We start from the raw sequence: 26,685 nt of genomic DNA, 5'->3' as shown, positions 1-26,685 counted from the left end.
GGGTCTGGCAGGAAGCCTGAAGACCCCCATGGTCACTCCCCATCTGATTTGCCCCATGGGGCTCTGAGAGTCAGAGCTGGGAACAGCTGCTGGCTTCCCAGCTTCAGAATCATCATCAAGTATTTATTAAGCTCCCACTGTGTGCAAAGGGAGTTCCAAAGAGATGCAACCAGAGCTGAATTCATTTCCGTTTCTAATGCTGCATACTTAGGGATCAGTGAGGAAGGGACCACTATGGGATTCCCCAGGCACACCTGGGGTTTTAAGAGGGCAGCATCTTCCTGACTGGTTCCTGCTTCCCCGTCACCCCTGGGCCTCTGTCCAGGTGCTTCCCTGGATTGGAAGCAGGAAGAGTAGGAGAGCCATGCACACACAGAGATACACACATTGCAGCTGCACACATGTATGTAGGTGTGCATGCACTGGCTCACATACATGCACACCTGCACACACGTGCACACACACAGTGAACTTCTACAGCAGCTCTCCTGAAAGGTGAGCAGCAAGTGGCCAGGTCAGGGACGGGCAGAGCTCCCATCAAATGAGCCCAGAGTACCCTCTGTACATCAGTTTTCACCTCTCCAGCCCCTATCGGCCCTGATAATTAAAAGATAAATATTACTTGTAATATAAGCCACAACCCCAGAAACCTGAATAATTATAATTACTCGCACACAATAATCTTGATTATTGTTATTATTGTCAATGACTTGGTTATTCCCCCTTCCCCCCAACCCCATCACTACAAGTCACAGTGCTGGGGCTCAGACACAAGCCTGGAGGCTCGTGTGTCTTCCCATGACCATGCAGGCCCTCCAGTGTCCCCCTCTCCCCCTCTGGCATGCCCTGCCTTCCCTCCCCTTCCCTCTGTCTTCTTGATTTCCCTCCTTCCATCCCCAAATAGAGCCACCTGTTTGGTTCAAGGCTCCAGATCACATACTTAGGCTTAATGATTGCCTAATAAATTATGATTGCTATGTTGTTTGTAGCAGAAATGTGCTGTTAGTATTAGTTCTCAGTGCAGGATATAGTATCTTGGCTGTTAAAAATCAGTTTTCAGGGACAGACTCCAGGCCTGGGCACTTCTGTGCCCACTCCGCTGCCATGACCTGCCTTCTGCCTCGGCTGACCTTTCCGGGCCAGCCTCCTGCTTCCAGCTCTCCTGAGTGTGCCGACTAGATCCAAAGCGGGACTGCTGGAGTGTGTCCTGCTATCATGGGAGGGGATGAGAAACAGCTCGGGGACAGGGGATCCAACTATGGCAGAGCCAAAGATCAATGGGAGATTCATCTGGAAATGGACTAGAGCTTGACAGCTAATGCCAGTGACACAGATCATGCTCCTTGACGCAGTTGCCCTGTTGGAATGGGGAGAGAATGGTGTCATGGTTAGACCTTGAGGTCTGGAGTCAGACTACCCAGGCTGGAGCCCCTCTCTGACGTGCGATGGCTGTATGACCACAGGCAGGATAACTACCTCTGATCCCCAGCTTCCGACCTATAAAATGGGAGGAATAAAGGTCCCTACCTCATGGGGTTTGGGGCAGGATTAAATGAAAGAGTATGAGTGGACTATCCCACCGGACTATTTGTGGCAGCCTGGAAGCCCTCAGTGGCGTGCTGGAGATAGCTGGGACTGGCTTATAAAAGCCAACTGTGCAGATCTCTTCCCAACTCCACATCCAGTAATGTCGCGTTGATACCCTGACATCAGTGATGGTTGGAGTATTACACCACAGGAACTGGCAAACATGCAAATCAGGGCTGATTTTTCCTCACAAACCAGTTATAAACGTTTACTGGCTATTAAACATTCATGCACAGACTTCTGCCTCTTATCACATATCATTATATACAAAATGTGCCCTCCACCCTCCTCTAAACACTGTCCAGGCACTGCCTCTCCTCCCTCTCTCTCACTAGCACAAGCTTTGCCACTTGCTTGCTGGGTGACCTTGGGCCAATTGCTTAACCTCTCAAGCCTTTAACTTCCTTAGCTCCAATGAGGTAGCACAGGTCAAGTACTTTGACACTGTAAAGTACCTAACAGGCTAGTGAGTCAACCGGGAACGGCTCAGCCACAGGGCCTGATCACGTCAGGTTTTCCATCCTGCCCTACAGACCCACTGCTCTCTGGTGTCTTCCCACCATTGCTGCACGTCCAAATCCTCACTACTGGGAGGCCCCCAGGGCTTACCCCGGCCCCTAGCTACAATCCTGTCTTCCAAGCAACCTGTGAATTGGAGCCATCATCCATTTTGTAGAGGAGGAAACTGAGGCATTACACAGATGAAGAACCTTGCCCGCAGCTACTGACTAGTAACTAGTGGCATGGCTGGAATCAAACCCGGGTCTGTATGACCCCAAAGCCCAGGCACTTTCCATGAGTCCTGAAATGCAAAGCAATTAGATTCCATCTTATTGGTATTTATTAAACTTTATCATGTGACTCACATACCCAGCCCTCAGGAGCGTAGGGTCTCACTATAGAGATAAGCTATACTCACACGGGATGATAAAGAGCCACAACAGAGAACCCTAAGTGTGGTCCAGACAATGAGTTCATTGAAGGCGGAGGGTAGTCAACGGAGGCTTCATGGAGGTGATGGGACTTGAGCCGCACCTTGAAGGACCGGCTCTTCCTTCAAACAAATTAGGCCTCTTCAGTCTATAATGATGAAGGCTGAGGGGATGTGGTGGAGCTTCTTAGCTCAGCGAGTACAGGGAAAGTGAACAAGGACACACACACTGAACCCAACAAGGTAACCGTGGCCTCTGGCCAGGTCCGCATCAGGTGTTCTGCGCTCGGCCCCCACCCCCACCCTTCCCACCACCTCCCTCTTTAAGCCCCAGCTACACCAGCTTCTTACAGTTCCTCCAGAAGCCATGCCATTTCCCACCCCCATGACTTTGCTCATGCTGTTCCTTCTGCCTGGCATGCCCTTCGCCTGCGTCTTCATCTAACACATTGATGTTTGCCCCTCCAGACATGGTGCACAGGTCTTCCTCCTGGGAAGCCTCCCCGAGCTCCCCGAACCCAGGTCAAGGGCGCTTCCTCTGTCCCTGTCTTTCTCAAGCAGTATAGTTGTTGTCTCTTTGTGTGTCCTTTTCCCACTAGACTGTGACCTCCTTGAGGGCAGGAATGGTGTTTTCTCCATCGCTGTATCTACAGCTCTTGCACAGAGCCTGGCGTACAATAGATGCTTAATAAAGATTAATTGAACTGAAATGAACTAAACTGGAAACCTGGGAGAGATCATTTTGGAGGCAAATAAGAAGTTATAGTACTTTCCACAACAAATACTAACCACAATTCCCCGTCAGTGAAATAAGTGAGATAGAAGAGATAATTTCTAAGATCACTCAGCTTTAAAATCCCATCATCTGTGATCTGTGATCTGTGGAACTGACTGCAAGTAGATTTAAGAAAAGTAGTGACTTATGGTTTATCTAACTATGTTTCCCACTAGGCTGTGAACTCCTTGAGCACAGAGAAGGGGTCTAATTGTTTTCTGTATCACCAGCACTGAGCAGGGTGCCTGGCCATAGATATACTCATTAAAGGGTTATTGGATGGATGGATGGGTGGATGGAAGGATGGATGGATGGATGCATGGATAAATGGGTGGACAGGTAGATAGGTGGATGGATGAATGGGTGGTGGGTGGGTGGGTGGATGGATGAATGAATGGAAGGATAAATAGGTGGACAGGTGGACAGGTGGACGTGTGGATGGGTGGATGGATGGATAGATGGATGATGGATGAATGGGTGGGTGGATAGATGGATAGGTGAATGGATGGAGTTTAGGTAAAATGACAGATTATAACAGGTTTTTTAGAAAAGTCAGTCGTGTTTAAGGGATATCCTTAACCTTCCACAGATAGACAGTATCATAAAGATCAACCACGCTGTCCCTCAGACCCTGGATGTTTGGGTCAGAGACAGCCCTGGGCTGACAGCTCATTAGCAGATCCAGGTTCAGTCATTACTGTGTTCTTATCTAGGAGCTTTGTTACTGGATCAATTAATGATTTAACAATAAAAACAACCCTGTGTTTGCATAGCACTTTGTAGTTTTCCAACTGTTTTCACATAAAATACTCCGTTTGCACCTCCTGGAAGCCCTTCACACTCTCACCCCCATAAACTAAAGTTTAGAAAGGTTTAAGTGACTCACTCAAGGTCCCCAGGTAGTCGTGGATTTGAACCTGGATCCGTCTGACCCCTAGATTTGTGCTCTTTCTCATTCGTGCTGCCTGGAAGGCCATTCCACCCCTCAGTCCATGTCGAGTCCTAGAATTTAAGGAGAGCACAGTGCTGCCTCCACCCAAAGCCCCCCTAGACCCCGCCTCCTTGGCCCGTTCCCCCCAGTTTGACATGGTCTCCCTCTTCCGAATTCCCTTAGCACTTTATTTGTATCTCTCTGGAGATGCTTTTCACTTCTTGCCTTGTATTGGAGTTCTCTGTATACATGTCTTTTCTGCCCTGCTTTTAATTTACACCATAAGCTCCTTGGTAACAGGAGCGTCTGGTGTAAATTGTAAAACACACACACACAGCACCGCACCTCACCCCACACCCAGAGTGTATGTTGCATCAGCAAGTGGGTGAGTGAGTTCGTGCAGGAGTGAGCGTTCAGGGGACTGTCACCCTGGTCACAGTGCTTACCCCTCACCTGCACCACTGGCCACGAGGCATGCTGATCGGTAAGCCTAGGTCTCCCGTCCATGCTTCTTTTGTCTGAGTCCCTGAATGCCAAGACCCTGGGGTGAGGCCTCTCAGGACTAAAGCCCATCCCCACATCCCCACACCACGACAGAGTGAGGCAGGGCCACGGCTCATCCCTCCTGCCTCCAGGCCACACACTAACAACCTCTGGTGCGGAGGCTTCTTCGGCTTCACACTGTCCCCTCCAGCATCCTGCTTTGCTGGAGAAAAACTGAAACTCATGCATTGTCTGAGTCTCCCTATAAAGGGACAACCAGCCTGATATCTCACAACACAGCACATTTGCTGAGGGTCTGCTCTGTGCATATGTGGTTCCAGCAAACCAGTGGGGTAAGATGAGTATCCCAATTCTACAGTTTAGGAAACCGAGCACAGTTTCGGAGAAGGTCACTGGCTTGCTCTTGTTCTCAGAGGACACAAGAGGCCAAGCCATGAGCCAAACAGGTCTGCCACTCACAGGTCACCCTCTCTACTCAGCTCGCACCACTGGCCTTCTTCCTCTTCCAGAGAATTTACCCTTCCTGCCCTCAACTCCTGTTCCGAGTTCTCCATGAAACTCACTCTGACAAAAGGAGGGGAGGAATATTTCAAAAGAGCGGCTCCACTGAGACCTGTCTGGAATCAGGGTGATGCTGCTGCTCCTAAATCCCTGTGGTGGGCGGGCTGCTGGTCCTGGAGGTGGAGAGAAGGTGGAGTGGAGAAGCCAGGCGTGGTCCTGGAGCAGCCCTGCGCTGGGGATCCCACCCATCTGGCTTGGAGCTACCATTTTCCTGCCGGTGACCACACGAGCAAGTTGCAGCTCTCTGAGCCTATAAAACTGGACCCATTTGTGCCCGCCTGCACAGTCGGTTTGTGACAATCAAGATACATTTTTAAATGCTTCTCCTGACCCCTTCTCCATGGCTGTGGTGTGAGAACTTGCTGTTCTGGCTGGATGAGTCAGTCCGGATGGGAAAGTTTATTTATTTGAGGGGCCAAAGGTCAAATGAAAGGTGCTGATACTGTGTCTGGAAAGAAGGCATAGGAAATGGGTACAGGGTGCCAATATTCTGTCACCACAATGTTCTGCCAGGCTCACAGGGAGCTGGTATAGGTGCACACACTCTGCAAACTGTCAAGTGCTGCCCATGTGGACTCGGCAGGTGCGAGGACCTTGGCGGACCTTGGCGGCTGAGGGAAGGCCCATGTAGACCCCCGTTGGCCACAGCTTGGCATCTGAGCCTCATCCCTGGAGTGTGGGCACGTCCAAAGGCCTGTCTGCTCAGGGCTGAGTCAATGTGGAGAGTCATTCCCGGCTGTCCTGGGCTGGTGGGTATGTGCACTCCCAGCCCCACCTTATGGTGTAGACGATGGCCCATTCCCCCCACCAGAGATTCTGCTTCATGAGAGCGGGATTCTGTATATTTTGTCCACTGCTGAATCCCCAGTGCCTAAAAGAGTGCCTGGCACAGAGCATACTCTCAATTAAGAGCAACTGAATAAGTCAGCCTCCTGGCCCCAGTCCCAATAGGCTCAGAGAAAAAAATTACCTCTAACAGTTTCCCAAACCCAGAGAAGACAGCTGAGCTGCCCACGGGAGGGCTCAGAACCCGGGCAGCCCCGGGCCCCTGGCACAGAGGGAGGCAGCAAGTCTGTGGCCCTGGGTGAACCATCCTCCCACAGTTAGGATAGTGAGTAACCGACATATCCCCAGGGCCTGGCTGGTGACCTGGCCCAAGCCCTCTGAGCCACCCAGCGCTGTCGGCCCTTCCCCAGACACCAGTTGGCCAGTGGCAGCTCAAGCAGGAAGGCCCTGGAGGCTCCCCACCAGCTCCGGCTCTGAGATTGAGGCCCCAGCTGGCTGATGCTCACCCCAGGATCTGGCACCTGGGGCGCAGCAACCTGTGGCAGGTTTGTGAGGAGTGTGGCGACCTCTGCTGGTGGCATGTACACATAGCTCTGCACTCCAGGCTCCTTGGGAGGCCCGGAGGGAGCTCCCAAACAGAACCTGTGCCCTGGCCTTAACTTTCTGCCTCCTTTCACAGAGGCCTAGGGACTGGATCGGGTGCCAGGATTCACTTTATGAACATTTTGCAAAGGCAGCTCCTATTTGGCAGGTTCTTTGGGTTTTTCCACCATTGGAAAAGAAGAAAATACCCCTGTTGTCTGTCCTAGATGAGGCAGAATAAAGCCTTTGAATGAGAAGGTTGGAAGGGATCACAGAGATGACTCAGGGCCCATCCCTACTAGCAAGAGAGGAAGACCTTCCAGAGATTGGAAGTGACTTGCCTAAGCTCACGCATGAGTTAAGGACAAAGCTAGGACCTGAACCAGGGTCCCCTTGATGGGTCCCCTGCTAGCGGCCTATCATGTCTCATTTGCTATTGGACATGCAACAGCACGGCTCAGCACATCCTCCTCCTCCTGCTCTCTCACTGTGAGCATCCCATACACAAGCTCCCAGCTACTTCTCCCCCACACACACACCACACCCACAGGGCAGAGGCAGCCGCCAAGGCCCTCGGTGCCCAGCTCTTTGATATGAATAATGCAAAAGGGCAGGCATCTCGCTCGCCACCCTTCCTTTCTTCGCCTTCCTTCTCTCCCGGTTAAGGTGAAAGCTGGAGGGTTGCTATGGACACTGCACTCAGGCTCTCCCTCCTCAGTAATAATCCGTAGCCGCCCTCCCTGCTGGAGTCGGAGTCTCTAATTGCTAAGCCTCAGAGGCAGCGGGATGCCTCACAGGAGGTCCCCAGCAGCCGGCAGAGCCCGAGGGTTAGATGGGCTAAGGCAGGAAGGAGAGAGTGACAAGATGGAAATCACCCGAAATTGAAAGCAACACGCTCAACCTATGTAGGTAGATTGACAAAACCAGTGTCGATTTAGCCAGAATTAGAAAAGCAATAGTATCTTAACAGGCTCCCCATCAAACTAGACACTTAATCACTGTGGCCAGCATCTCTGGGGCAGGATGCTGAGAGGAGGGAGGCGGGGGGAGAGGCCCACAGCAGTGTGTTTGAGCAGTGTCTGCAGGAAAGACCTTGACAGCCCTTTTGCTCTTAGATAAGAATAACCACGGGTCCAGGAGCTCTTCTGAGCTGCACTCCTGGCCGCTCTGCTGCCCCGTCAGCAGAAGCACCCTGACCCGCCTCTGCCACACAGCCCACCTCATTCATCCTCACCAGGAGATCAGATCATCATCACCTCGACCAGGAGAACTGTGCATGCTCCCCCCCATCAGCCTCCCACCACGTGACGAGACAGCTGTCGCCTCTGATCCTGTCCCTACCGCGAGGACGAGAGCATATCACCTCTATGAACCTCCCCTCCAGGAGATCAGGGCACTGTCACTGCTATTCTTGTCCCCATTATGAGACCAGAGCTTTTCCTCCACCCCTGGGCTCTACACCCTGAAATCAGAACATTGTCATCTCTATCCATGTCCCACGGCTGCCCACCTACACATCAAACCAGGTCACCAAGACCATGAGCCCCCAGACAGCCATGGACTCACAGGGCGGGAAGGTCCAATGTGAAGCTCTTTTCTCTGTTTTCAGCCGCAGGCCGCATGTGCCGGGCAGGGCGCCGTCGGCCTCTCCCTCCAGAGCCCCCAGGGGCCACAGTGAACTTTTAAGGAGAGGGCCTATAGGAAAGCACTTGGGCCCTTCAAGTCACCGATCACGTGCATGGTGGCCAGGGTGGCCTTCTGGAGGCTGTGCTCATCTCACTCAGAGCTGGGCCATGGGGAGGACAAAGTTAGCTTTGCTCTGCCTTCACCGCACCACAAAAATCCCCTCCCCACAAGCGTTAATCCTGGAGGAAGAGTGTCAATAGACTAGGGAAGCCCATCTCCATCCCAAAAGTCCCTTGAGATGGATAGATATAGATGCGGATAGAGATAGAGATACACACACGCATACACGTACATATATGCATGTGTGTACATGCATGTGCACATATACACGGATATATGAAGAAATTGAGAGAGAAAGAGGACGATGGAGGGATCAAAGACTTCCCCAAATCCCCACATTTACCAATATCTCTCTCATGTTTTAATTTCTGCCATTAAATACAGTGAAGCAGAACAGAAATTTGTTCCTCCCCCGGACCCTATAAAGGAAATTCCAGGGCTTACCTAAAAAAGAGGGCCACAGAGTCACCCCAGGAAGTGGGTGCAGGGCGGTTGGCTAGGCTCAGTCACTTGCAGTGACTCACGGCAAGGGTGACTTTATAACAAGTGGAACTCCAGCCCACACCTCAGGAAAACTACACGTCACTACCCACCCCGGACCACAGGAACACTTGAAGATTGTCCTTACCGCAAACAGGGCCAGAATGCTGAGGCTCTGCTGTCCTAGACAGGAGGATCCCAAACCACTGCTGGACTGACATTTATTGCAGCAAAGAAATCCCCTTTGGGTGGAACCATAGCCCAGCCTGGGATTCCCCCATCCCACTGCAGAGTCTCTGGTAAGTTTTTCTAATAAAAGGATAGACACCAAGAAAGTGGGGAGAGCTCAGTTTCGGAAAGTGCCTGTAAGCAGCAGCTTGGAGGGCATAGGACCTCCACGAAATTAGGCAAGGCCACCATCCTGGTCCCTCCAGACCTGGCTTCTGCCCTCCAGCTTGGAAATCTCCTCTTCTTGCTCATGAGCTCAGTAGATCCCCTGGAGGGTCAAGAGAAGAGAGGGCACTTCTATGCGGGATTTCCAGACCATCTGTCATTGGATGGGGAGAAGGACACCCCCTCCATTGCCCTCGTGCCAGGCCTGGCCTCTGGGTCAGAATCGTTTTGGAGCACCAGCCAGGCAGCTGCTTCTCCTCAGCCCTGTGACACTCCGTGAGGCAGTTCTTATCATCCCCACTTTGCAAAGAGGAACTGGGACCCAGAGAAGCCTAGGGACTTGCTGAAGATTAAATAACTCAGTTTCAGACTCCACGGGCCCAGCAGCCGCATCTTGGCCCTTTTCCCATCTGGCGTTTGAAAGTCACGCTTCAGAATGGGAATGGGATGAGGCCGTACACCTCAGAAAGAATATGTGCCAAAAACAAGCCATTATTCTAACTGGGAAGTTTTTCCTACAATTTAGGAAAACTTCCCTCCTCTGATTGTTTCTGAAATTGTGTTCCCAGAGCTGATTTTACGACAAATTGCGGCTCCAGCAACCCCTATGGGCCATCAGGGGAGCCCCTGGGAGGCCTGGCGAGCCCTCCTCCTGGTTTCTTAGCACAATGCCTTTTTCCTCCTGCAAACCCTTGATTAAGCCTCCTGGTGGCCCCAGAAACAGGCAACTGTGAGCCCCAGAGGGTAAGAAAGGCCAATGGTTTCCTCCTCACTTCTTGCCACTTCCATTACAGAAGCTTCTGAACCAGCCAGGAGGGCCAGAGAAGGGAAAGAAAAGAAGAAAGAATGAGAGCCTGCCCTGGTAGCCCCCGAGATCTCACGATAGCTGCTTCCGGCACTGTGAGCCTTGATGCCGATCAACGGGGCACTTCCGCATCTCCAGTCAAGGCCAAGAAAGCTGTCGTCTCCACCTTGCCCAGCCAAGAAGTTTGAGGTTGTCTGGTGCTCTCACACCCACGGATCTCAGCTGATTGAACTTCTGGTGTAGAGAGAAAGGACAAGATAACAAGAGATCCTGAGAGACCTGAACCCCGGGTCGTGGACTATAGGAAATTGATTCATGTGTTATTGGTACTGAGGCAGGAATTTTCCAGAAGAATAGATTGCCAGAAACAAGCAAGCAGCTAGTATCTCTTACTTCAGGTTAGACAAGTTCTAACTGAAAAGATCTGGTGCCCCCATGAAGTGAGAGATGTGACGTGCTTGGTACTGTGCTGGCATGTGGGAGGCACTCAATGAATGTCCACGTCCTTCTCTCCTCACGTCATCCCTCTTGTGTTACACTTACTGAAAGGGAGGCTTTGGCAAGTAAGAGGAGTCTCTGTTACCTGGATGGAGGATCCAAAATCTCCAAGTCCAATGAGCACAGTTCATTCTGGTCATGCCATTGCTCAGGAGAGGGAAGAGGACAGAGCCCCTTGTTTCTAAGGACTATGTGGCCCAAGGGAAGGAGCTCTGAGCACGCGTGAAGTTAGTTGTGCCCCGGCTGGCCTGGACAGGGCCCATCCGAGGGGAGAAGCTGCATCTCTGGTGCCCACTTCCACCAGGAGGCTCCGTGTGCCGTCCTGACTCTGACCTCCTAAAGAGCCTGGAGACACTGAAGTCAAACTAGCCCAAGGGGTAGACACATCCCAACTCCAGGGCCAAGCTCCATCAGGTAGCTTCCAGGCCGTTCTTGGCTGGGGAAGCGGGGTTAGCCTCCTTGCTTCCCCTCCATCGCCCTGGCCTCCGCCATTTTGAAGCAGCTTTGCCAAGCGATGCACCAGGAAAGAGACGTGCATCCATGTGGCAGTTTGTCAGCTGCACCAGAAAAGTGATGGTGGGGGAGGCGGTGGAATTCAGTGACTCAAAGCAGGTTCGGGGATTATCTGCTGTTTTCAATTATCCACGTCCCTCATCACCATGGAGAATTGAGAATTGGGTGTATTTGCCTCCCCCTCAGCGCTGTTGCTGGCATTAGAGATGTGATTTGTACTTGGAGCAACTGTGGGTAAGGGACTCAGAACGGTCTCTGGGTGGAATTCTCCCCAGCACCGAAATGTCATTAAACAGCCCTCTGCGCCTGGCACCTCTCGGTCCCTTTAAAAATAGCTGGAAGAGAAATATGTCTAGGGAGAAGAGAACTGACAGTTATTGAGCATCTGTGTGGTACTCAATACTCATTTTGAGCCAAGGAAACTTCAGCTCAGAGAGGTTAAGCGACTTGCCCGCGACTTGTCACAGCACAGGGCAACAAAGCTGGTGCTCCAACGTGGAGCCACCTGATTCCAAGGCTCATCTCCCGACCCCATCCCTCTCTCAGTGAACTTGCACTCCCCTTAACAAACATGGTGGGCCCATCTTGGCCCTCCCTGTCTGTATCAGCTAAGATGCTTTCAGTTGCCGGTAAGGAAAACTCAAGAGAGTTTAAAAACAAGGGCATCTGTTATCCTACACACTAAGAACTCAGGAGGCAGGCCAGTTCCAGAGGTCATTAATTTGGTGGCTTATGTTACCATGAACATAGGTAACATGCTTCAAACTTTCTGCTCCACCATCCTCAGCATGTTGGCTACTTCCTCATGATCACGAGATGGCTGCAGCACCTCCAGGCATCCCATTATCACCTTCAAAGTGACAATAAACAGAAGCACCCCTGTCTTGGATCTCTTTTTAATAATGAGAAAAAGTGTCCTCCACATCTCACTGGTCAAAATGGGTTACCTGCTCAGACCTAAGCCAGTCACTGGCAAAGACAAATGGATTACCATGTTGGCTAGACTGGGGCCAGTCTTCCTCTGAAGCAGTTGCTGAGCAGACGAGCATTGACAGAGTGGGGTTTCAAGGAAGAAGTGAGGCAAGGGCTGCATTTGCCAAGCCAGCCAGAGGTCCGAATGCACCTGAGGATGCTCCCCAGTGTAGACCCTGAGGACATGTGCCAGCTCAGTGTCCTCATAACTCAGATAAGAAGGGATGAGGCGGCAGCTGGCACCAAAATGAGAACCCACTGGCCTTATTGTGAGTTTGCTTATCTAGAAGACACACGCAACGGACTTCATTAGAGATATTTGGGAAAGAAATCTTATGAAAGATGTGTTCTATCACATACCAGGAAAGCAAAGCCTTTCGTGAAACTCTGCGGGCCACGCAGGGGATGCGAGCAGCTACACAGTGCCGAGGTCTTTAATTTCCTGTAGGAAACCTGATGATTATCTGTCTGGAAATGTTTCCACTCAAGTAGGGGTATGTGAGGGCCAGGATGAAAGAGCTCTTTATGTTTCCACGCTATAAAATCAGGCTCCTTCAAAAAAGATGCTGGTCGAGTGAGGCCAGGCAAGGTCAGAGCGTCCCACCAACTCTGCCCTCTTCAAATACCCTCGAAGGCAAGAGGGGCCCTTTAAATGGAGAACGGGAGGGGCCGACCCAAAGACGGGCAAGAGATGTGAGAAAGAGAAAGCTAGAGAAAGGTATATGAAGCAAGAGAGACAGAGAAACAGAAGGAGACACAAAGAGACAAAGAGACTTGAGAGAAAAGAAAAAGACAGAAGAAGGAAGATAGATGAGGCAAAGGAGAGAGAGAAGAGAAGGAGGAGCTAGAGAAGCCCTGAAAGCAGGAGGAGAGAAAGAAGAGACAGACAAGAGATGCCCAGCCCTTGTTCAAGGATTCTTGTTAATGCTAATATTTACCCGTTGGGATTTCCAGCCCTGGGTCATCTTGTCATCATCCTTGCTTGCTGCATAAGGACAGAAATCCAGGGGTCACATGCTGTTTTTCCAGCCCAGCAGGATCCAGATGTTTCCAGTTCCTGGACCAGGCAGTACTGATGGGTCAAGGGGTCATTATTCAAAGAGGCCTTGAACATGCATGACTCTTAGTCAAAGGCAGGGGAAGAAAGGAGTTATTCTAACTTTGTGAGTTCAGGCCTTTGAACTCACTTCTCATCCTGATTTCCGTGACTGAGATGAGGACAGTCTGTAAACAATCACATATTCCATCTTCCCTCACAGGACTCACGGACATCTCCAAAAATAATTCCCAACAGAGCATAAGCTCTATTTCTCTCGATTTCCTGCCTGGAGAACTCTTATTCATCCCTCAAGGCCCTGTTCAACTGAGCCTCCTATAGGAGGCCTTCCTTGACTCCCACAGCCTCACACAGGGCCACCTGCTTCCTCTGCTGTGTGCCGCTCACACTTTATAGGAACTTGCACTGAGGACTTCTCACATGGCACGGTAATTATGTGTTTACGGTCCTCAGCATCTGGGACAATTCCAAGAACATAAGAGGAACTCCAAACATATTTATTGAATTAACACGTGAGCAACCAAATAAGTCTGCTTCCCTGACTAGACTATGAACTTCTAAACTTGTGTGGAATTAAATTAAATCACAGAACTTCAGAGGTAAAGGGCACTCAGCACCACCTAGCCCAGCTCTCAAATACCAGTGTATGTTTGATTACAAATGTGGACAACAGAACCTAGTGACCACCAAGCTCTTCTTACATCCCCGGAAATATTTTTCCGGTCTATGCCAATGTGTAAACACAGGAGAGTTTCAGTGTCTTAATTTGTTTACTTTTCTGGATTTTCATAGTAAATACTTGCTTGCTCTTTATAAAAAGTTCGGAAAGAATAGAAAACAATAATGAAACAGAAAAACAATGTATAATTCCTCTACCTTAGTTATTATTAATATTTGGCGTATTTCAGGTTTTTGCTATGCGTTGTGTTTTCCCTACACAATGGCGATTATAGTGCATATAGGTTTTAGAGCAGTTGTAATTAGTATGTACCTGGTATTTTATGTTCTGCTTATTTCATTAAAGGAAATCTCACAAATAGATTAAATCCTATCTCATTAACACATCAACATAATCCCACCTATTCGGCATCGTTATTGGATGATGTCATGCCCTCCCATCAGATGTCTACAGTTTGCTCAGCCATTCACTATTCTTGGGCACTTGTCAGTTTCTGGCCATTTTCAGCATCACTGCTCTGAACCTCCAGCAAGGAGGCCAGGACCAGGCCTGGCTCACTGCCGCGATATACTGGGAGCCCAGCTCATGGCCTGGCACACAGTGGGTGAATGAATGAATGAATGAATGATGCATGGCTGGGTGGATGGATGAACTGTGCTCAGACGCCTCGACAATATCGCAGCCTTCTGTGTGTTGTACTCCATGACTGCAAAATGGAACCCCAAGCCTCCGGGGAAATCCGGGAATATTGTGTTAGCGGTGGAAAGTGTTCCAAGTTCTTGTACTAAAAGCATTGCCCTGCAGCCAGACCATGCGCCCTGTCGAGCAGTAAATGTTAATGAATGGTGATGAGATGCTAAGCACAATGCTCCCCCTACTCCCAGTGTCCTCTTTCTCTCTCTCACACCCACACACACCTGCTCCTCCCCACGTGTGCCCCTCTGCTCTCATCTGGGGTAACCACCAGAGCAGTCTGTTTGGGCAGATAACCCGCTGGGTGAGAAAGAACATAACAGGGCTTTCCCCTTGTCGTCTGAGGAGCAGCACTTGTGTGCTGGCCATTCATCCAACAAAGCAGGTCAGCAAGTCCGAGAGCATCTGTCCAGTCGTCCACTCCACAAACAGTTCTTGGACCCCTGCCTGGCCTGACACCTGAGAATTAGAGGTGAATTATAGGTGTGTCCATGCTTGAGGAGCTCATCCTTATGTCCCAAATAGGCTTTTGTTTTGCTCCCCCAAAACCATCCCCTTATCCAGTGTCCCTCAACTCAAGCAAAGCCCCATCACCCCCTAGATGATGGGAGCCGCCCTTGGCACCTGCTTCTCCTCCTGATCCTGTTGACTCAGCCTTGTAAACAGCTCTCAAGATCGTCCTCCTTTGCTCTCCACCTCTCTAGTCCAAGTCACAAGACTAACACCTCCTAACTGGTCCCACCGCCACCCCTCCAGCCCTTAAATCCATCCTCCACGTGGCAGCAGAGAAATCTTCTGAAAATGCAAATCTGATCATATTGCTCCTCTGCTTCAAACCCCACATGGCTTCCCAGGGCTCTCAGGACAAAAGCCAAAGTCCGCCTTAGTGTAGCTCCATGGCCCTGCAGGGGCCGACCTCACTCTCCTGCCCTGTGTCATCTTTAACCGCTCCCCACCTGCTTTTGCACACTGGCCACACTGGCTCCCTGCAGCTCCTCAAAGAGCTGGGTGACCTCACCACTCAGGGCCCTCCGTGTGATGTTCCTCTGCCTGGAATGCCGTCAACTCCCGTTCCCACCTTCTTCTTCGCCTGGCCACAATCCCTCCCCATCCCTAGACTTCTCCCATAACCATCACTTCCTCAGGGAAGCCATCCCTGACTCCTCAGGCTAAGGCAGGTCCTCTGCTATTTACTCCATTAATACCCTGTACCTTTCTTCCCTGGTGCTGTCTCACTTATAATTAAAGAGTCTGTGCTTAGGGTTGGAGCACTCCACCCCAGATCCCATTAAAATGGAAGCTTTAAATAGCGGGAGCAGGTTATCCCAGGGCCTGGAACACAGCAGGTGATATAAAATATTGTTAAGTGACAATTAGAGTATAGAGCTAGGAGCTGTGACAGTGGAGGGCAGAAGAGGCACCTGGATCAACCCCGGAAAGTGCGTGGGAATGAGAGCATTTCCCAAGGACAGTAAAGCTTAAGCTGAATCCTGAAGGATGAGGATTCATGAGTCAACTGGGGGCAGAAGTAAGGAGATTCACTCTCAAGGCAGAGAAAAAGCTTTGGGGAATTGCTTTGGAGAAAGTGGAAATAATCCCACGTGGCTTGAGTTCACACGAGTGTGAGAGTCTTTAAGAGATATGGCTAAAGAATTACATAGGTGACAGACTTGAAGGGTCTTACAACCAAGAAAGGTAGTTTGATAGGGAATGGAGAGCATCAAAGGATTTAAGCAGGAAAGTGACCTTAGCACGCTCTGGCTACAGTGTAGAGAAAGGACAGCACAGGATTGAGGTTGGAGACAAGGAGATCAATCTGGAGCTGCCGCAGTAATCCAGGAAGCTGATAAGGGCCTAAACTAATGCAGTCAGGAGAGAAAGGAGGGAAAGAGGGAAATTAGAGAGGCATTTGAATATAGGATTGACAGGACTTGGTGACAAAACAGATATGGGGCTAAGAGAGAGAAAGGGTCATTCCCAAATTCCTGTCTTGAGCAGCTCAATGAAGGTACATTCTCCAAGACAAGGAATGCAGGAGGAAGAAGAGATCAGGGCAAGATGATGATACACCACTTATTTGACATGGTGAGATTCAGGTGTCTTGGGACAAACCAAATGCACATGTCAAATAGGCCTGGAGCTCAGGAAAGAGGCCAGCAGGGCTGTAGTTCAGTTTGGAAAAGATTTACGGAGCACTTGGAACGAAAGTTTGATGCTCAGAAATGTCAATATCACAGCAGACTAAGAGAGAGGAACATAAAGGTGCTGTAGGTAACCACAGAGAGGTTCTTGGACCACCTGCAAGTTCCAGAAAGCTTCCTGGGGGCAGTGATGCCTGATCTGAGCATTGAAGGATAATGGTGTGCTGTTGATGAAAGGTGGGGAGTAGTGGGAGATAAGGCTGTAGAGGTAGATAAAGGCCAGGTCATGGAAGTCTGGAGTGTCATGCTAGGAACTTGGAATTTAGTCAGAAGTTATTGTGTAGCCACTGGAGGGTTTAATCAAAGCACTGACATGATCAGATGTCTGACCACATTGGAAGACAGAGTTAGACAGAGGGAAACAGGCATAGTTACCTCCCCAGCAGTCACTGTTCCGCTTCTTCCTCATAATAGAACGCAAGACTCATTCAGGTTCTTCATTCCCCATGTGGCCCTATGTCTCAGAAAAGGAGGGCCATATCCCTAATCCCAAGAGTTGAATCACAAATGGTCTAAGGCTACCATGGTGATCCCATTTCCCCTTAACAGTGACTGGTCTAGGCATGGGCATGTGATGGCCAATGGGATGAGAAGGGAAGTCTGTGAGAGGCTTCTGAGAAAGTTTTTCTTGATGCTGTACATTGTTGGGTCTGTATGTGATGCCTGAACCTACAGAAGCTATCTTGGGACCATTAGGGGGGTTAGCTTGAGGAGAATGCAATGAGGATGGCAGAGCAGAAAGATGAAAGGAGCTGGGTGCTTGATAACATCACTGAGTTGTTAAGTCAATCGACTCTGGAGTTGCCCTCCTTCTAGACTTTTCATTATGTGACTTTCTTAATATGTGACCTCTTATGTCAAAGCCAACTTGCATTGGATTTTCTGTTACTTGCAGCCAAAATCATCAACAACAACACAGAGAGAAAGAATAGCAACCATGACACTGGTCAGGAGAGCCATAGCAAGAACGTGCTAGCACACAGCTTGTAGTTAAACCTACATGTGTGGATAACGTGTCCATGGGAGGAGGCATATGAAGTACGTAGAGTGAGAATTGGGGAGGGCAGGACAAGATCCTGGGGAAACAACAATTATAGGACAGGACACGGAGGAGAAACTCACATAGGAGACCTAGAAGAAGCTGCTGAAAACAAGAAAGCATGAGAGAGTAGAGCATCAAGAGCAGGAGAAAGAAAAGGAGTGAGCAACAGCATCCTAGGCAGCAGAGAGTTCTAGATAGATGAGAGCTGTAAAATGCCCCTGGCCACAAAGAGTTCACAAATAACACAAGGAGTTCACAGTTCACTAGAGAGAGCTGAGTCAGAGGAGCTGGTGGAAGGGAGAATGATAGTAAACTTATGGAAGCAGGATAGGGACAAATGAGAGTTAAGAAAGGAGAGCTAATAGCGTGTTTATGACTCTCTTCTTAGAACTTGGTCACAAAAAGTTGGAGAGACTTACACATGGAGAAGCTAGAGGAAAATGCAAAATAGGATGGATTAGTTATCTATTGCTGCATAGCAAATGATCCCCAGACTGAGTGGTTTAAACAGCAAACATTTATTATTTCAGAGCTTCTGTGGGCTAGGAATTGGGGTGCAGCACAGTCAGGTGATTCTGGCTCATGGTCTCTCATGAGGTTGGAGTCAAAATGTCAGCTGCATTCTTTTTTTTTGGTCTTCTTTCTCCGTGCGTTTCATGTCAGGTATTTCTATTTTTCTGTGTTCAAGTTGACTAATATGTTCTTCAGCAATGTCTAATCTATTGTTAAACCCATCTAATATACTTTTCTCAGAGCATCAGTGAGCCATAGGACAACATCTAGCGGCCTAACATGTGCCATTTGAGTTCAAGGGGAAAAAAGGAGGAAGGAGAGAATAGAAAAAATATTTGAAGAAATAATGGCCAAAATTATTTAACATTTTATGAAAACTATAAACTCACAGAAGCAAGAATCCCAATGAACCCCAAGTACAAGAAACAGGAATAAAACCACAATAGAGTGTATAATAATCAAACAGTTCAAAACGAGTGATAAAGAGGAAATCTTAAAGGCAACCAGACACATGACATACAGAAGATAAAAGATAAGCATAGGGCCAGCCTCAGTAGCCTAGCAGTCAAGTTTGGTGAGCTCCACTTCAGCAGCCCAGGTTTAGTTCCCAGGTGCAGACTTATACCACTCGCTTGTCAGCAGCCATGCTATGGCGGCAGCTCACATACAAAAAGAGGAAGATTGGCAACAGATGTGATTCAGGGTGAATCTTCCTCAGAAAAAAAAAAAAAAGATAAGCATAACAGTAGACTGCCTATCATAAATAATGCAAGCCAGAGAACTACAGAATAACATTTTTAAAGTACTGAAAGAAAAGCACTGTTGACTTTGAATTCTATACCTAGCAAAAATATCTTTCCAAAAATGAAGATAAAACAAAGATTTTTTCAGACATACAAACTCTATAAGATTTCATCACCAGTAGACCTGAACTATAATAAATGTTAAAGGAAGTCCTTCAGGCAGAAGAAAAATGATAACAGATAGATATATGGATTTACACAAAGGAATAAAGAGCATCAAAATTGGCAACTATGTAGATAAGCAAACTAAGGAGATAAAACGGAATTATTAAAAATATTCATTAATCCAGCCGGCCCGGTGGTGCAGGGGTTAAGTTCACACACTCTACTTCTCAGCGGCCTGGGGTTCACTGGTTCGGATCCTGCGTGTGGACATAGCACTGCTTGGCACGCCATGCTGTGGTAGGCGTCCCACATATAAAGTAGAGGAAGATGGGCACGGATGTTAGCTCAGGGCCAGGCTTCCTCGGCAAAAAGAGGAGGACTGGCAGTAGTTAGCTCAGGGCTAATCTTCCTCAAAAAAAAAAAAGAAAAAAAATATTCATTAATCCAAAAGTAGGCAGAAAAAAAGGATAAAAGGAACAAAAAATAGAGGAGATAAACAATAAATCAGCAAGGATATAGACACCTTAAACAACACAATCAACCAAGTTGACCTAATTGACATTTATAGAACCGTCCATCCAACGATGGTAGAATACACGTTATTTTCAAGTGCACATGGAACATTTACCAAGACAGACTATATCCAGAGCCATAAAACAAGTCTCAAAGAATTTAAAAGAATTTAAGTCTGGGGCCAGCCCTGTGGCTGAGTGGTTAAGTTCATGCGCTCTGCTTCGGCAGCCCAGGGTTTCACCAGTTCAGATCCTGGGTGCGGACATGGCACCGCTCATCAGGCCATGCTGAGGTGGCGCCCAACATGCCACAACTAGAAGGACCCACAACTGAAAATATGTAACTATGTACTTGGGGGCTTTGGGGAGAAAAATAAAATCTTTAAAAAAAAAGAATTTAAGTCATATGAAAAATATTCTCTGACTATAATGGAACTAAATTAGAAATCACTAACAGAAAGATCTCTGCAAAATCCTCAAGTGTTTGGGAACTAAATACACTTCCTAATAATCCATGGGTCATAGAAGAAATCAAAAGGAACAATAGAAAGTATTTTGAATGAAAAGGAAACACGACAAATTATAATTTGCCACAAAAGCAGTACTTAGGGGGAATTTATAGCACCAAACATCTATATTAGAAAAGAATAAAGATCTCAAATAAATGGCTTCAGCTTTTATATTAAGAAATTAGGGGGGCTGGCCCACTGGCATAGTAGCTTAGGTTCACGTGCTCCGCTTCGGCAGCCTGGGATTCACTGGTTTGGATCCCAGGTGCAGACCTACACACTGTTCATCAAGCCATGCTTTGGTGGTGTCCCACATGGAAGAAGTAGAAGGACTTAACAACTAGGATTTGGGGAGAAGAAAAAAAAAGAGGAAGCGTGGCAACAGATATTGGCTCAGGATCAATCTTCCTCACCAAAAAAAAGAAAGAAAGAGAGAAATTAGGAAAAGAAGAGAAAATTAAACCTAAGTAAATAAAATAATATCAGAGAAATCAATGAAGTAGAAAACATGAAAATATTAGGAAAAATCTATCAAACCAAAAGCTGGATCTTTGAGAAGATTAATAAAATTGATAAAACTCTAGCCAGACCAATCAGGAAAAAAGAGAAAAGACAAAAATACATCAATATCAAGAATGAGAAGGTAACATCCCTACAGATTTTTAGGTATTAAGAGGATAATAAGGAAATATAGTAAACAACTCTATGCCAGTAAATTTGACAACTTAGATGAAATGGACAAATTCCTTGAAAAATGCAAACTACCAGAGTTCACACAAGAAGCAATAGATAATGTGAATAAGTAATTGAATCTGTAGTTTAAAACCTTCCCACAAAGTAACCCCACCTCCAGATGGCTTCACTGGTGAATTCTACCAAAGATTTAAGGAATAAATAATACCAGCTCTACACAAACTCTTCCAGAAAACTGAAGAGGAGAAAATATTCCCAACGCATTCTACTAGGCTAGAATTATCATGATACCAAAACAAGACAAAGACATTATAAGAAAAGAAAATGCAGACCAAAATTCCTCATAAACATAGATTCTTAACCAAACAAAAATTCTTAACCAAAATTTAGCAAATTGAATCCAACACTATATTAAAAAGATAAAATACCATGATCGAGTGAGATTTAGCCAAAGAATGCAAGGTTGATTTAACATTTAGAAATCAATCAATATAATTCACTTTTTTTTTTTTTTTTGTCTTGAGGCAGATTTGCCCTGAGCTAACATCCGTGCCCATCTTCCTCTATTTTGTATGTGGGTCACCACCACAGCATGGCCGCTGACGAGTGGTGTAGGTACACGCCCGGGAACTGAACCTGGGCCACCAAAACAGAGTGCACCAAACTTAACCACTAGGGTATGGGGCCAGCCCTAATTCACCATATTAACAAACTAAAACAGAAAAAATAATAAGATGATGTTTATAGATGCAGAAAAGGTATTTGATAAAATCCAATACACATTCCTGATTAAAAACCTTTTGCAAACGAGGAATAGAACAAACCTCCTCAACCTGATAAAGGGGATCTACAAAAAGCCAACGGTTAACAGCATACGTAATGGTTAAATACTAAGGGCTTTCCCCCTAATAGTGGGAATAAGTCACGTCCACTCTCATCACCTATTCAACATTGTACTGAAGATTCTAGTCAGTGCAACAAGACAAGAAAAAAAATAAAAGGTATCTAGATTAGAAAGGAAGAAGTAAAACTGTCTTTACTCAGAGATGATGTAATCAATCATCTATGGAGAAAATTTGATGAAAATCTCCAAAAAGCTACGAGAGCTGATAAGAGACTGCAACAAGATTGCAGGATACAAGATCAATACAAAACTCAATTCTATTTCTACTTATTAGCAATGAACAAGCAAAAATTAAAATAAAACAATTATAAAAGTGTCAAAAATATGAAACAGTGATAGATCTGATAAAATTCATGCAACATCTGTACACCGTAAATTATAAAACATTGCTGGAAAAAATTAAAGATCTAAGTCAATGGAGATGTGTATACCATGTTCGTGGGTCAGAGACTCAAGATCAAGATGCCAGTTCTCCCCAAACTGATCTATAGATTCAATGCAGCCCCAATCAAAACCCCAGCAGGAGGGGCCTGCCCGGTGGCACAGCAGTAAGTTCCCACATTTTGCTTCAGCAGCACAGGGTTTGCGGGTTCAGATGCCAGGTGTGGACCTACACACCACTTGCCAAGCCATGCTGTGGCAGGCGTCCCACATATAAAGTAGAGGAGGATGGGCACAGATGTTAGCTCAGGACCAGTCTTCCTCGGCAAAAAAAGTGGAGGATTGGCAGCAGATGTTCACTCAGGGATAATCTTTAAAAAAAAAAAAGAAACAAGTAGGCTTTTTTATAGGAATTTATGAGCTTATTCTAAAGTTTATGTGGAAATGTAAAGGACTAGAGGAGCCAAAACCACTTTGAAAAGGAAAGTTGGAGGATTTATACTACCTGATTTCAAAACTTATTATCAAGCTAAAATAATTAAGACAGTGTGGCGTTGGCATGAAAATAGACAAATAGATCATTGGAACAGAATAGAGTCTCCAGAAATAGGCTCACATATGTGTGGACTACTGATTTTCAACAAGCGTGCAAAGGCAAGTCAGCAGAGAAAGGATAATCTTTTTAATAAATGATGCCAGAACAACTGGAAATTCATATGCAAAAAAAAAAAAATTAACTTTGACCCATACCTCACACCATACACAGAAATGAATTTAAAATGGATCGTAGACTTAACATAAACCTAAATCTACAAAGCTTTTAGAAGAAAACATAGAAGAAAATCTTTGTGACTTTGGTCTCGGCTGGGGTTTGATTGTGATTGCGTTGAATCTACAGATCAACAGATACAATACTAAAAGTACAATCCAAAAAGAAAAAATGATATATTGACTTTTATCAAAATTAGGAGGAATTGGAGAGCCTAACATAAATGCACATCATTTGGTACAGTGTACCAAGTGCCATGGGAGTGTAGTGGGCTCTTGTTGGTTGCATACCTGGCAATAATTGCCTTCTCTTTCTTGGAAGCTCTCCCTTTGGGAACCACCCCACTCGTACTTTGTAGCAGCCACGAGTTTGGGTGCCATTGACCCCATCCCAGTTCCAAGGTGGTCCCTGCTTGGCATAATTTCATCTTTTATACCACACACAACTGATCCAGGAAGAGGAGGTAATGCCAACCTAAATCAGTGCGTGCATTCTCTTGCTCACTTCAGGTCAGTCCAACCACAGTGAGGCTTAGGTTTTTGTTCTATGGCTCTGGGGGAAGGCATTCTCTCTTTCTGCCTGTAAAGGAGCAAAGATGACTGTAGCCTCCATTGCTGGTGGCAGCCATCTTGCCTCCTTGGGAGAAATCAATCCGGAAACAGAGCCAACACATCAGAGGAGGTGGAGTCTAGAGAACTAATGAGAAACAAATCCAGAGTCCTGATCAAACCATGCCTGAAGCTCAACCGCTTCTGAAATTCTCAGTCATCTGACATCACAAATTATTTTTATTATTTAAGTCAATTTGAACTGATTTTCCTCTGTTACTTGCAACCAAAGGCATCCTTACTGATATAGGAGCATGGAAGAGGGCCCATTAATTTTGTCTGGTAACACGGGGGAAGTCTTCCCAGAGGAGAGATCACTTGAGGTTTGATTTACAGGATGAGAAGGAGTTCACCAGGAAACAAGAGAAGAATAGTCAGGACAGAATCTGTCAGGCACCTGAGCAGGCCCTCCATGACCTCCAGGTGACCTCGAGGGCAGCCTGACTTCCCTCCAGCCCTGCTACTGAGATCCTTTCACACAGTCTTCCCTTCCCGACAAATCTGCACATTCTCATCTCCATTCGCCAGGCAGCAGCTTATCACCACTGAGGGGAGATATTAAAGCAGACTCCTTCTGGCCAGGAAATGGAAAGAACCCAAGAGAATTCGCTGGAGAAAACCTATTAAGCAACAAAGAACGTACCCAGCTGTCGAGTCATCTTCAGAATTTTAAATCACTCAAGTTGCCTTCTGAGTGGCTTTCCCAGCCTGTAAGGGCTCTCTACTTCAAGAGGGCCTTGGAGACCAGCGGGGTCTGGAATTTTCCCAGCCTGGGCACACCTCATCCATCCCCTCTGTGCTTTCTCTAACCAGCCAAGACGAAAAATCGAATCCACCTAGTCACGAAACCCCCAAATAAGTAAATGAATCCTCTTTCCTTTTGAAAAGCAATCCTTTCCCTCTGGGGCGGAGATAAAAAATGCAGCCTTTGTTGTGGCCTATTAGCTTCATATTGATAAGAATCCCTTCTTTGGAGCACTTTCCGGCACATTATCTCACTGGAGCTCCGCAGCAGCCCTGAGAACCAGGCAGGGATTACCGGCCCCAGGTAGTGGATGCAGACCCAGAGGCTCCAAGAGACTGAACGGCTGGCTCAAGGTCACGAGGCTAACAACTAGTGGGGCCAACATTTGAACACAGGCCTTTGGGTCCTATTCCTGGACCCCTGCACTGCCTCTCTTCTTACCTAGAAATTCTCAGAAAACCATCTTCACTGTGCCTACCCAGTCTGCCATGCAAACAACAGCAAACCTCATCAGAACAACAAAGTCTTCTGTCCACCCAAAAACCTGAGACTCCCCTGGTCATGTCAGGTCATGACAGAGCTCAGCCACCAAAGGAAAGCCTTGGGCAAGTCATTCAACTCGTCTAAGCCTCAAATCCCCCCACGGGACACAGAGCTCAGCAGCCTCCCTGGCAGTGGGGAGAATCAAACAGGGCCACCATGTTCCTCTGACAGGCTGGCATTCGCCCTTTGGCCAGTCCGCCAGCTGGCTTTGGGGGAAACAGCCCCCCACTGGCAGGAGCAGTGCTGGAGCGGGCGTGGGAGCTCAAGGTTCTAGCCAACCTCATGCTCAGCAGGGATGGCAAAAAAGCCGCTCTTGGTAGAAAAAGGTCAAGGGAAGGGCAACTTCCTACCTGCTCCGTGGGAACCAGAGCAGAACCTCCCCAGGGCTGAAACCTGCACACCACGCTCACAGTTTCCATCCTTCTCACACGGCGGCAACAGCAGCCACGCTTCCTTTCCCACAGTGGTATCAGCGCCTGAAACTGCCTCCCGTCTATGCCCAGCCTCACCCAGAACAATAGCACCAGGAGGCCTCCTGAAATGAGCCAGCTCCGCCTCCAGCCCTGCCCGAGTGGGCCCTGCCAGGTCTCCTGCCACTGCCCAGGATCACGGTGTGACTTCCGGAGCTGGGGACGAGGAACAGGCATGGTTCTACTCTCCTGTGCATGCCCTCTCTCCTCGCCTCCCTCCTCCTTCCATCCCTCTGATTCAGACTTCACCTTGGTTTCCACCTAGTGCACCCAACTGAGGAAATGATCGAGCACAGCTATGAGAAGGGGAAAGCTGGGCTGGGAAGAAGGACAGGAGCCCTCCCCCTGAGTAAACAGCTGGGGGCAGTTATACGTCAATCTCAGATGGATACCCACACGCCCAGTGAGCCCAGCACCTTCCTTGGAATTGACATTTCCCCAGTCTCCAAAGTGACCAGCTCGTTCTTTCCCTTCACTCCTCAGACCTCCTACATTCTCCCCCGACCACCCTCCATCACCACCACCATGCCAGTGACCTTGTTTCATACTTCCTGGGAAAAACACCTGGTGCAATCAGGTTTTTCTTGCAAAACAAGAAACCCCTCATCTCTCTACCTCCAAACCACCAGCTTACCCACATCACGACCACCCTCTCTGCTTCCCTCCTGTGAGGAGGAATAGTGTCCCCACACCATTCGTGTGGCCTGATCCCATCCTCCTCCCCTTCTCAAGGACATGGCTCCTGCACAGGTCCTCACTCCTGCAATCATTAATCTCTCCTTTTCTCCCAAATGCACCCATCAGTATGTAGACATACTTCAGTATCTGCTATCTTTAAAAATCCTCCCTCAATCTCAGCCCCTTCCAGGTACTCGCACATTGCTTTCCTCCTCGTCCACAGCAAGACTCCTGTAGGGCAGTGGCTACAGCCCCGATTCCACCCACTCATCCCTCATTCTCTCTACACTGCTCCCCACTGAGACTGCTCAGGTCAAGGAGACTCATGATTCCCATGTTGCCAAATCCAATGGTCACCTCCCCTCAGTATTTTACACAATTGACCATCCCTCCTTAAATCACGTTGTTCTCTTGGTTTCTCTACTCCATATGCTCGTGATGGATTTCCTCCAACCTCCAAGGCTGCTCCTTCTCAGCCTCCTCCTTTGTAAGTTCTTCCTCCTTTGACCTTTCAACATTGGAGGACCTCAGGGCTCAGTCCCAGGACCCCTTCTTCTCTCTGTCTATACACTCTCCCTAGGTGACCACCTCCTGTCCCAAGGTTTTAAATATCATCTATACACTGATGGCCCCCAAGTCTACATTTATAGCAGTGAACTCTGGATTTCCCTGGATTCTAGACTCAAATATCCAGCTGCCTACATGATATCTCCATG

At 47.8% G+C, this 26,685-nt stretch overlaps 1 protein-coding gene across 1 annotated transcript in view; it reads right to left on the bottom strand.

Moving 5' to 3' along the window:
- The window catches only part of KCNN3 (potassium calcium-activated channel subfamily N member 3), a 185,133-nt gene extending 159,831 nt beyond the window's left edge, over positions 1-25,302 (bottom strand). The window contains exon 1 of the mRNA XM_070607353.1: positions 25,172-25,302. Coding sequence (XP_070463454.1) covers positions 25,172-25,240 — 69 coding nt within the window. The 5' untranslated portion in view covers positions 25,241-25,302. The remainder of the gene's footprint in view (positions 1-25,171) is intronic.
- Positions 25,303-26,685: the final 1,383 nt, after the last annotated feature.

Source organism: Equus przewalskii, unplaced genomic scaffold (assembly GCF_037783145.1).
Source record: "Equus przewalskii isolate Varuska unplaced genomic scaffold, EquPr2 ChrUn-10, whole genome shotgun sequence".
Classification (NCBI taxonomy): Eukaryota; Metazoa; Chordata; class Mammalia; order Perissodactyla; family Equidae; genus Equus; species Equus przewalskii.
The sequence above is the reverse complement of the archived record's forward strand: the minus strand, read 5'-3'. Positions and strand labels throughout refer to the sequence as shown.